General features: G+C 38.2%; 1 protein-coding gene across 1 annotated transcript in view; it reads right to left on the bottom strand.

The window, feature by feature from the left end:
- SVEP1 (sushi, von Willebrand factor type A, EGF and pentraxin domain containing 1) overlaps window positions 1-12,210 on the bottom strand; it is a 505,032-nt gene that overhangs the window by 69,939 nt on the left and 422,883 nt on the right. Inside the window, exons 34-38 of the mRNA XM_069766556.1 lie at window positions 8,873-8,957; window positions 8,594-8,785; window positions 7,616-7,783; window positions 5,580-6,252; window positions 365-3,150 (exon numbers count right to left, since the gene is read on the bottom strand). Coding sequence (XP_069622657.1) covers window positions 365-3,150; window positions 5,580-6,252; window positions 7,616-7,783; window positions 8,594-8,785; window positions 8,873-8,957 — 3,904 coding nt within the window. The remainder of the gene's footprint in view (window positions 1-364; window positions 3,151-5,579; window positions 6,253-7,615; window positions 7,784-8,593; window positions 8,786-8,872; window positions 8,958-12,210) is intronic.

Below are 12,210 nucleotides of genomic sequence, written 5' to 3'. Positions count from 1 at the left end.
TTGCAGATTCCCCTCCTATTTAATTAATTAGCAGATGGATGTGAGGTACTCCGCCGCAGCCACTATAGAAATAACAGGGTTGCTGTGTTTCAATAGTATTCGAGAACTTTTGGCCTTCGGTAACAGCTGATTGGCTGAGGTTTCCATGTGTCATACCCCCATTGTTCAGATATTGATGGGCTATCCTAAGAATAGGACACCAGTAAAAACATAGTGGCCAACCTCATTAAGTTAAATAAAATGATTTTTATATGTTCATAGAATTTATTCAGTACAATTATTATTCATGAAAAAAAAATGACTTGAAATACAGTAGCTTTTTTATAATATAGGTTTTTCAGCTTTCATAAAAAAATGCTCTTACCCATATTCAATGACACTTCCAAAAGTGTAGGAATTGCCATTTATCACAGTGTTAGGAATACTGGGTGGTGGACCACAGGAACGTAGCTGACAAGTAGGGTAGGGTTTACTCCATTTCCCTTCTTCTGTGCATACAAGATCTTGATTTCCTTGCATAACGTAGCCTGCAAGGCATGTGTATTTGATTGCATTCTCAAATGTTGAACTGCTTCCATTAATAAATGCATTTAGAATTACAGGAGGAGGGCCACAGTTAACCTTTCCACAGTACGGAAAGCCAGAGCTCCATTTTCCTGCAGACTCGCAACTGAGTTCAGAATGTCCAAACAGTTTAAAACCATCATGACATTTGATTGTGATTGAATGACCACAGCTAAAATTATCCCCAATAATGTTTGCATGCTGAACAGATGGTTTGGAACATTCACAAGGTAGACAACTGGGGACACTGCCACTCCACATGCCACTTGCTAAACATTGTCTTGTTGGACTTCCATGTATTTCATAACCAGGAAAACAAAAATATTGTACATACTCATTGTAATGAAAGCCTGAACTGTTAAGGAAACCATGAGAAATATCTTCTGGAGGACCACAGTCTATGAGTGCACATAATGGAGCTTTTCCATCCCATGTTCCATCTTTCTGGCAGGTAAGCTTTGATGGCCCTTCCAATTTATGTCCTTGACTGCACTTATAAATTATATGACTTCCAACAGTATATTCTGATCCTTCAATTTCCCCATTGACAACAGGCAGAGGTGTTTTACATATCATTTGTAAGCATTCTGGCATTATTCCACTCCAATGTCCATCCCCCAGGCAGGTTCTGCTCTTATCACCACTGAGCAGGAAGCCTTCAAAGCATTGATACTCAATATGATTTCCATAATCATAATCATTTCCTTTGACTTGTCCATTTATTAGGGCTTCAGGCTGACCACAAGAAAGAGGGATGCATATAGGTTCTTCTCCATCCCAAAGTTTATTTTCTTGACATGTTCTTTTGTTAGTTCCATGCATTCTGTATCCAATGTCACATTTATAATGAGCAACACTCATGAATGAGAAATTTGAGGCTTCTATGTAGCCATTAAGTATCTGGTCAGGTGGCTTGCAAAATATTATAGCACATTGTGGAATGCGATGACTCCATTTCTTTGTAGACAAGCATGTGCTATTTTCTGACCCAATAAGTTCATATCCAGCCTTACATTTATAAAAAATAGTACTATCTAGTGAATTATCAGTATATTGCACCACACCATTTTCAGGAGCTACAGGAATATTGCATTCTATCGATAGACAGACAGGGGAGCTTCCATTCCAGGTACCATCTTCCTGACAATATAATAGGGGTGGTCCAAAAATATCATAGCCATAGTAACATGTGTACAAAACATAAGTTCCAAATAAAAATTCTGACACATCATTGCTAACATCTCTAACTGAATAATTACCATCTTTATAACTTTGTATGGTGGTTGGAGGTTGGATAGTGATTGGTATGTCATACATTTCAAGTTTTAGATCCACATTCATTATGTAATCATTATGTTTGCTATACTGTCCAAAGTCAATATGTGGTGGAAGACCACAATCTGTATGCACACACATTGGAGTTGGACTGGACCATCCTGAATCTTCACAAGTTATTATGGCAGGTCCAGTCAGCTGAAACCCAGGCACACAACTATAAATGATCATTGCACCATATCTATAATCAGCTCCCTCTACAAAGCCATTGTCAATAGCCTGAGGAGGATCACAGGCTATTTCTTTACAGGTTGGAGAGTCAGTATCCCATTCTCCTGTTTCCATGCAGGTAATAATAGGCTGTCCTTCAAGTCTAAACCCTTTGTTACATGAATAGGTTACAGTTTGTCCATAATGAAGACTGGTTGAAGAACTTTTGCCATTTGGAATATCTTTAGCTCCAGGACATCTAATAGGTTTACATACTGGCAGTCCACCTAGCCAGTGTCCTACTGGTCCACAAATTAATGTGGCGTTTCCCAGTAACTCAAAGCCAGGTTTGCATGTATATAGAACAGTGCTAAGATAAGCGAGACCTTGAACATCAACAATTCCATTCACAATTTCATCTGGTTGAGGACATTCAACTGGAACACAGCTGGGAAGATCAGGACCCCAATTACCGTCCGCTTCACATGTTATTTCAGGTGATCCTTTAAGCAGAAAGCCATCTGTACAAGTATATTGTATTACAGTCCCGTAATGAAGAGAAGGCACTGATTTTGGGTCTCCATAATCAATGTCTGGTGGCTTGGGACAGAGAACAAGTTTGCATAATGGAAAAGAATCATTCCAGTGCTGTGATGGTAGACATCGTAAAACAGAGGAACCTTGAAGAACATAACCCTCTCTACAGGAAAATTTCACAACTCCTGTCTCATTAGCTACTTCCTTAAGTACTAACTGGTGTTGTAATAGTGGTGGATCTTGGCATTTTGATGGCACACAGGTAGGTAATTTCTTTTTGTCCCACTTTCCATTTTTCTGACAAGTCCAGCTGGTTTCCCCAATAAGTTCATAGCCCTCATCACATACAAATTCAATTTTTGAACCAACATCAATTGTTGTCCCTTTGATATCACCATTTTTTAGTGGTGGTGGTTTTTCACAGCTTAGTAAAGTACATGATGGTGGAGACTCACTATACCATTGTTTGTTGGACTGGCATATTCTTTTATTGCTACCAACTAATTTGTATCCAGGTTTGCAGGAGTAAGTTACCTCATCCTCAAATACAATACCTGTTTTATTCTGCAGGAAAAAAAAAAAAGTTGATTAAAATATTGTCAAAATGTAAATGAACAGTAAGAAGAACACATACTACTTAACACAAACATAACTTTAATTTGTTACTTCAAATCTTAGCTCTACCTTTTTTTTTAACTCATCATGATTGATTGAATACTTGGAAGCCAGTACCACTTGCTGCCTGATATTATTTTATTTCAGCGGCCATTGGTGATATTAACCTTGAGCGTCATTATGATTTTTCACAGAAAAACCAATCACTAGATCAGCCAATGCCAAGCGGTTACACATTGGCTACATATAAAATGCATTTAATTTACCTCTAGCTTCCAAGAAGTATAATTTTTGAAGTGTTCTAAATACTACATTTTCAGACTGTATCCTTTTCTTTTTGAAACCTTTCATTTGTTACTTATAACATTTTATATTGAACACCTGAGCATTGAAAAGCAGATGCCCACCCTTAGACTGTTTCAACATTTTCACATTGAATTAATTTACATATTTTGTTTTATTACATTGGTAAAAAAAATTGTAATTTTAATTTTGTACTTATCCTGAGTTACAGTTTCTGCAGCTTTCTCGAATTCTAAGGCTGTTATACTAGAGCAGATATCTCCGTCCTATGGCTCAGGAGCCAAGTGTGGCTCTTGGGACCATGACGTGTTGCTCAAATGATGTGTGGCTCGTGACTATCTGCCAACTTTGTACTTTAACACCCCGTTTGAAAGATAAATTAAGGAAAATTATAGACAAAGCATGATACTGACAGACAGAGGGTATGATTGAAACTTGATGCTTGATGAAACGTGAGCGCTTTAGGTGAGAATACCAAATGAGGTTAAGGAGAGTGGAGATAGTGCGAAAAAAAATGATCCAGGTTCCAATCCATAATTGTTAAAATTTGATCCTTTAATGTAGCTAAAAAAAAATGCGCAACTGGATACACAGTGTGCATAAGTGTGGGTTACGGGGAGAACATCCGGAAAAAACAAACAAGTTTAGAATGCACATTGCGTTCTTAAAATTGGACTTAGACCAAGACCAACTTTAAGAACGCAGAGTATGTTCAAAACGCATTTGTTTTTTCTGGACGTTCTCCCTATACCCCACTGCACTCTTATACTCGATTTGTGTCCAGTATGCCACTTTTTTTTAATTGAGCTACAGTAAAGTATATGTTTTTAGCAATTATTGGATTGGAAGGTGGATCATTTTATTAGCGCTTTACTGGATGCTTAGTTGCGTGATAGCACGCTTATTCATCGTCTGAATTTTCTGACATATTATCAAGTGTGAGCTGGTCACTTTTTCTTTTCTTCTACTGTGTGAAGGCATGAGCGAGATTTCAATACTTGTAGGGGGTTGGGTGGAGTAGCACAGGATGAGGATCGTGACTCTCTGTTAGAGGTGAATATGACTCTCACCATTAAAAAGGTTGGAGATGACTGCACCAGAGATTTTGGACATCTAAAAATCTGAATCAGGTAATATCCTGCCAATCGTTGACTTTTTATGACAAATGATTGTGAAGAATTAGTCATGTTTTTCACCAGTTTTGCTTGTTTAAACTTACGGCTTTGTAATTGAAAACTGCAAACATCAAAAGACCAACCATCAATGATACATCGATCAGAAGATGGCAACTGAAAGTCAGCTAAAGAACTGTTTCATTTACCCCAAGCTCTGCATAGTATTGGTCTCCGAAAACAAGCTTGTTGGCGGTTTTCATTTACGACCTGCATAACTATTGTATGGACTACAGTACCCGCTGTAAATCAGCACAATATTTACTAGAATTCTACAATATATATACATTTTAAAATGTTGTTCAGACAAATTTGCTTAAAGAATTGCAGTTATTATTCTATTTAGTACTGAACCCCTTTAAAGAGAACCTATCACCAGATCAAGAGAGGCCAGATTTTCCTAATGTTTTGTTCCCAATGCTCTCCCGAGTAATCCCTTTTTTACCTTAAATTTGCCAATCACTTTCAGAAATATGGGCATTTTCATTTAGTGCTCATTTTTATGGTCTCTACAAGTGGTGTGTCCTACAGAATTCTCTGGTGGTGTATCTTCACACTGCTCTAAATCATCAACTGGGATACCCCTTTGGAACCGTATGGTGCATTAAAAAAAAGAAGTAATACTGAGGAGAGCAGCATGACTGAAATAAGATCAATAACTGGCCACTTTTGACCGGGTAACAGGACCTTGTTAAATAAATAATTTACCCAAGTATAAAGACATACTGATAGGGAATTTATACTGTGAGCCCAATTTGGACAGGGATGACCATGTCTGTAAAGCGCTGAGGAATATGATGGCATTATATAAGCAATGCATAATAAATAAATAACTATGCTACAAATAAATCTAGTTAATTACTATTACAAGTAGTGTTACAGAAAAGAAGTGAACACACACACCTCTATAACCCCATTTTCTAGTTCAGGTGGTTGGCCACAGGATACTGGGTGACAAGCTGGAAACCGACCACTCCATTCGCCAGATGCCTGGCATGTCCGTTTCTTCTCTCCTTTTATGTAATAGCCTTTATTACAACTATAGGCTACCACTGCATCAAAGCTGTAGTTATTTCCGCTGACATAGCCATTTTTGATACCAAGTGGTTCTCCGCAACGGACAGGTATGCACTGAATTGATGTAGGTGATGGGTTCCATTGACCACCTCGTAAGCACTCGATCTTAGAAGATGTGTTTAGTATGAAGCCCTCCATGCATTTGAAGCTAACTGTTGTGCCAGAAACAAACTTTGCTTTATTGATTGATTCCAAGATACCATATGCAACAGCTGGAGGTTTCTCACAAAAATCAGCGATGCAATAAGGCGTTTCCTTGCCATTAGGAGGCACCCACTTTCCTAGAGCATTACACAGCATTTTACTGTTATCAGCCATGCTATAGCCATCAAAGCAGTAATAATATGCAGTGTCTCCATAAAGTCTATGGGCACTATCTGAAGAAGCATGGTCCAAGTTTGGAGGTTCATCACATGAAACAGCCATACATTGTGGAATATTCTCACTCCATTTTCCAGTTGTTAAACAGGTTATAGTTTCTGGGCCAACTAAAATGTAACTGAAAAAGATAAAATGTATAATGAATTTTGCTTACTAATTCATAGTGAGATCTATAGCTCTTCTTTTATTGACATATGATACACATTTTAATATCATGCCATTTTTGGATCCAAAAAAGCCACTGCTAGGGCTGGTTTACTGTATTATGTTTCCTTATTAGAGAGATTTTTAAAAAAGGGCAGAAAATAAAGAAATGTTCTAAAAATATAGATATGAGCATTTCCAGTGGTCTCTGCAGGTCCTGTACTGGCAATGCCCCTTAAATCATTCACATCACAACAGCAGCCAATCACTAGCCTCAGCAATGGAGTTTGCATGTAAAGCACTTGACCACTGAAGCCAGTGATTGGCCGCAGAAGTCATAAGTACTGGCACCACTGAAGTAGCAGCAGCTTCAACTTGTAAGTAAAGGGTTATTTCTTTATTTTAGAACATTCCCTACTCTTCTGCAAATTTTGTAACATTTTCGTAAATGCTTAATTTCTGAATTTGGTAAATATATGAAGGCATGATTACTGGGGGTCTGACCACTGGAACCACCACCAATACCAAAAGCAGAGATCTCTGTGTGAATGGAGAATGCATGCACATGTTCAACTACTGAAATTTTCATTACCATGTAAAGTAAATTGAACATCCATGAATTTAAATACTTAAATAAAAACGACAACTCCCCTTTCACACAGGGGATCCTGTTCTCATGATTGGGGTCTGTGTAAAATAACACACAAAGTAAACTCACTTTCCTCGGGTCCAGCTCTACCTCTCCGCCGATACCCCAGTCTTTGCTGGGAGGCTCAAGGAGTAACATCACAACTTCAGTGAGTGGAATCACTGCAGTCAATCACAGGGCTCAGTGGTGATACTGATATGGAAGGAATGAACCCAAGATATCACCACTGCAGCCTGTCAACTGTGGCCATTACTGGACCCTAGGAGAATGAACATGGCTATATTTGTCATTTTCTAAATCTTCAAGCTTTTGGGTAAAACAGAAAACCCAGACAACCCTTGACTCCATATCTTGACAAGGTATTTGGAGATTTGTTTGGGAATGGGTCTCTGGCTGCAACACACATCCTTGCAATGTATTAAAATAAAAAGCCTTAATACATTGAAAAAATGGTCTTTAAGGGTTAACTTTCTCTTTACATAATGAAATGTGCTCATAATTTGTTGTTTTTAAGCACATAGCAACAATTTAGAACTGTATGCCAGAAATCTGGGTAAAAAAGTCATAAATTTTGGTACAGTTGAAATTTTGGGCTTTATGCCTCTGTCAATTTACTTGAACGAGGTTTAGTTGGAGGGTGTCAACGATGGTTCTGCTCATTCATTATACGAAAACGTGATCGTCTTACCCTTCTTTACAACTGTATGTCACAGTTTTTCCAAAGGTAAAGTGACTTCCTTTGGAAATGGCATCCCTAACCACGGGAGGAGAACCACAAGTCACAAGCTCACAAGATGGAGGCTCACTACTCCAGTTACCAGAAGCTTCACACATCAAAGTTGTTGGACCCTGCAACCTAAGAAAGAATGTTACTCATATCATAATCACAGTAAAAGAATAGGGAATAGATATACGGAAGTATACTAAAATGATTTTTAATATGCATGTGGACTCAGCTTTGCAGGATGGGTGCTGTGAGGCATAAGGTTGGCCGCCCTGGGGGTGCACTGTAACTGCGGCTAAGGTTGGTAAGAATTTTGCTGTGGCAGTGGGCTTCATACAGTCTGTTCAAACTGTTAAACTAAGAACATCATGTTCAGTTTTGTAAAATTTTTCTTAGCGGCATTAGATCAACATGTGATTTTTGGATATGTGGTCCATGTCTTTTTTCTACAGTTCTGGCATCAGAATATTTTCGATAGGTTTCCTTTAAGGGGTATTTCAAACCGCAATCCACAATCGCCTATTTCAGACTGCAACTCCTCCTTGGCACGCATGAGGACAGGTTGCAGCCTAATGAAACAATGCTCAATACATACATCTCTAAGTTACTATATGTCAGACTGAGGAGCAGGTGGGAAAAAGTCCTTTGTTCTGTATGGTGAACCATCATGCTGACAGTCTACGGCAGAGCATAGAGTCACAGAGCAGAGCTTTTTTTCTCCTGTTCCATGTCACGTTGTAAATCGGCCTATGTGAATGGTGCAGAACAGGACACACATGACAAGTCGTAAAGAAATTAGGAAGAGTTTTTTTTTTACCTGTATGAGCATTATGCCCAACCTTTGTCTTCTCTTAGCGATATCCCCATGACTATAAATCATTTTTTGGCTGAAACTTATGTATTAAACTGCATTAAATGTAATATGACATTCTTATAAGTTACCTGTATCCCATCTCACACTTATAAGATGCTGTTGACTTGTATATTAGACCATTTAGAGTGAAATTCCCATAAGCTATTTCCTTTGGTTTGGAGCACGAGACTGACTCACATGATGGGACTCCATTGCTCCAGGAACCATCAGCGAGACATACAGAATCTTCATTGCCTAGTAAAGTATATCCTTCATTGCATCTACAGCAACAAAATAAAAAAAAATCAGATGATTTACACAGTTTTTATCATGTCAAAAATGCTTAATGAATACAATAAATATTTTACCTGTAGATAACTGTGACACCATAAGTGAAATTTGAGCCAACAACGCTACCATGCTTTGGAACTGATGGCACACCACATGACACAGCTTGATAGCATTTGAAAGATAAAAAAAGAAACATAATTCTTAGCACAATTTAAATCATATATATTCTAGAAAATACTTAAAGGGAATTAGTCTTCTTAAAATGGCAATGATCACATGATTGAAACATACTGATTCACTAAGCAGATGACAAGCCGCACGATGAACCAACGAGTATTTTGTAAAAAGTTATAACTTTATTAACACCAAACAATACAAACAATAAAACAATGCCTCAAAACCATATAAGTAAATAGTGTTTACTAGGAGACAGGCGTGAGTAAAATTCTCATAGTTACGAGAAAGCACCAGGTAACAAATACATTCATAGGTTTATAAAATTACATACTAGAGCATGCTGAGAAAATGCCTTTAGTAGATTTTCATATAGGAATCTCAGTACTCAATATAAGTATAGTGTAACACCCTTGGGTGGGTAGGTGATGACCACTTTAATTAGTTAGACTACAAGAAATCATAATTCTGGAAGCCCAGGAGGAAGCTGTCGCGAAACGCGCGTCGGGGTTTGGCGGACAGTGGCGTGCCATGTGTGGCTGGTATCGGGAGCACCTTACGATTCAGGTAACATGTATATTTATGGGTTTCTATTCACATTGTGTATTAGACACATACAGTAGCATGTGGACAATTGTCTCTACACTGGTTGAGCTTGCTGCAGACTAAAAAATCTTTTTGGCTTTATACCATTCCCATGTATACGTGTAGGCATTAGCTACTTGGAATGCATTTGCAGGTATAATCATTGTGTGTTGCTGGTATCGTAGTACCATATATATAGGGTCCGGACAAAGGTTGTGTTTACTGCTTTTTGTACCAAGTACGGACATAGATATCATTTATTGTGCTAGCAAATTATGGCAGCAGTGATTTGTATCTGCTTCATAAAGTGACTGATCGGTATTGAGATGATTGGATTAATTCCATAGAATATTCCTGCAGGTTATATTGGTTAAACAGAAATTGTTTGAATATTCATTCTGTGTAGTACTAATGTTTAAAATAAATAGATATAGTGGCTGTGGCAGCAATTAGAATTATGATTTCTTGTAGTCTAACTAATTAAAGTGGTCATCACCTACCCACCCAAGGGTGTTACACTATACTTATATTGAGTACTGAGATTCCTATATGAAAATCTACTAAAGGCATTTTCTCAGCATGCTCTAGTATGTAATTTTATAAACCTATGAATGTATTTGTTACCTGGTGCTTTCTCGTAACTATGAGAATTTTACTCACGCCTGTCTCCTAGTAAACACTATTTACTTATATGGTTTTGAGGCATTGTTTTATTGTTTGTATTGTTTGGTGTTAATAAAGTTATAACTTTTTACAAAATACTCGTTGGTTCATCGTGCGGCTTGTCATCTGCTTAGTGAATCAGTATGTTTCAGTGATTTAGTCGAGTGTTTACCCATCCCTAGTTGGTGGTAATGGGTCTGGGTTATATGTTTATAAATGATCACATGATGCAGATAGGTAACTTGACAAGTAACTACAGCATACGAATTCAATTTTGTGGAAACTTTCTGCATCAATACATCTCTGTCATGTGTAAGGCTATCACTTAAATAAGGTTTTTATGTTAAAAGTATTTTATTTTTCTTTATTTCTATATATCACATGTTTAAAAAAAAAAGAAAGAAATCTTGCAAGCTCCACACATTCTCCACTTAGGCTATTCTGGACTCATAGGGGCAAATTCATTTAGACTGGCGTCCCTGGAATTCTTAATGAATTCAGCAAATGCCACTTAATGAAATCAGCAAATCTTCTCAGTGGCGTGCATCTTCATGCGCCTTGCAAGACATGCTACTAAAGTCAAAGACTTTATACAAAAAAAAAATTTCCCTTGAAAAAAGGCACAAAAATAGAGGACAGCTTGTCCAACACAAGATATATCACAAAAAAATGGGAAAAGTGACTAATTGCCAAGAAGACATAGCTAATAACAAAACTCCAAGAGTAATATACAGTACAGACCAAAAGTTGGGACACTTCTTCTCATTTAAAGATTTTTCTGTATTTTCATGAGTATGAAAATCGTAAATTCACACTGAAGGCATCAAAACTATGAATTAACACATGTGGAATTATATACTTAACAAAAAAGTGTGAAACAACTGAAAATAAGTCTTATATTCTAGGTTCTTCAAAATAGCCACCTTTTGCTTTGATGACTGCTTTGCACACTCTTGGCATTCTCTTGATGAGCTTAAAGAGGTAGCCACCGGGAATGGTTTTCATTTCACAGGTGTGCCCTGTCAGGTTTAATAAGTGGGATTTCTTGCCTCATAAATGGGGTTGGGACCATCATTTTTGTTGTGCAGAAGTCTGGTGGATACACAGCTGATAGTCCTACTGAATAGACTGTTAGAATTTGTATTATGGCAAGAAAAAAGCAGCTAAGTAAAGAAAAACGAGTGACCATCATTACTTTAAGAAATCAAGGTCAGTCAGTCCGAAAAATTGGGAAAACTTTGAAAGTGTCCTCAAGTGCAGTTGCAAAAATCATCAAACTCTACAAAGAAACCGGCTCACATGAGGACCGCCCCAGGAAAGGAAGACCAAGAGTCACCTCTGCTTCTGAGGATAAGTTTATCCGAGTCACCAGCCTCAGAAATCGGAGGTTAACAGCAGCTCAGATTAGAGACCAGGTCAATGCCACACAGAGTTCTAGCAGCAGACACATCTCTCCAACAACTGTTAAGAGGAGACTTTGTGCAGCAGGCCTTCATGGTAAAATAGCTGCTAGGAAACCACTGCTAAGGACAGGCAACAAGCAGAAGAGACTTGTTTGGGCTAAAGAACACAAGGAATGGACATTAGACCAGTGGAAATCTGTGCTTTGGTCAGATGAGTCCATATTTGAGATCTTTGGTTCCAACCGCCGTGTCTTTGTGCGACGCAGAAAAGGTGAACGGATGGACTCTACATGCCTGGTTCCCACCATGAAGCATGGAGGAGGAGGTGTGATGGTGTGGGGGTGCTTTGCTGGTGACACTGTTGGAGATTTATTGAAAATTGAAGGCATACTGAACCAGCATGGCTACCACAGCATCTTGCAGCGGCATGCTATTCCATCCGGTTTGCGTTTAGTTGGACCAGCATTTATTTTTCAACAGGACAATGACCCCAAACACACCTCAAGGCTGTGAAAGGGCTATTTGACCAAGAAGGAGAGTGATGGTGTGCTTCGCCAGATGACCTGGCCTCCACAGTCACCAGACCTGAA

The sequence above is a fragment of the Ranitomeya imitator genome, chromosome 1, assembly GCF_032444005.1.
Source record: "Ranitomeya imitator isolate aRanImi1 chromosome 1, aRanImi1.pri, whole genome shotgun sequence".
Lineage (NCBI taxonomy): Eukaryota > Metazoa > Chordata > Amphibia > Anura > Dendrobatidae > Ranitomeya > Ranitomeya imitator.
This window is presented reverse-complemented; position numbering and strand designations above follow the sequence as displayed.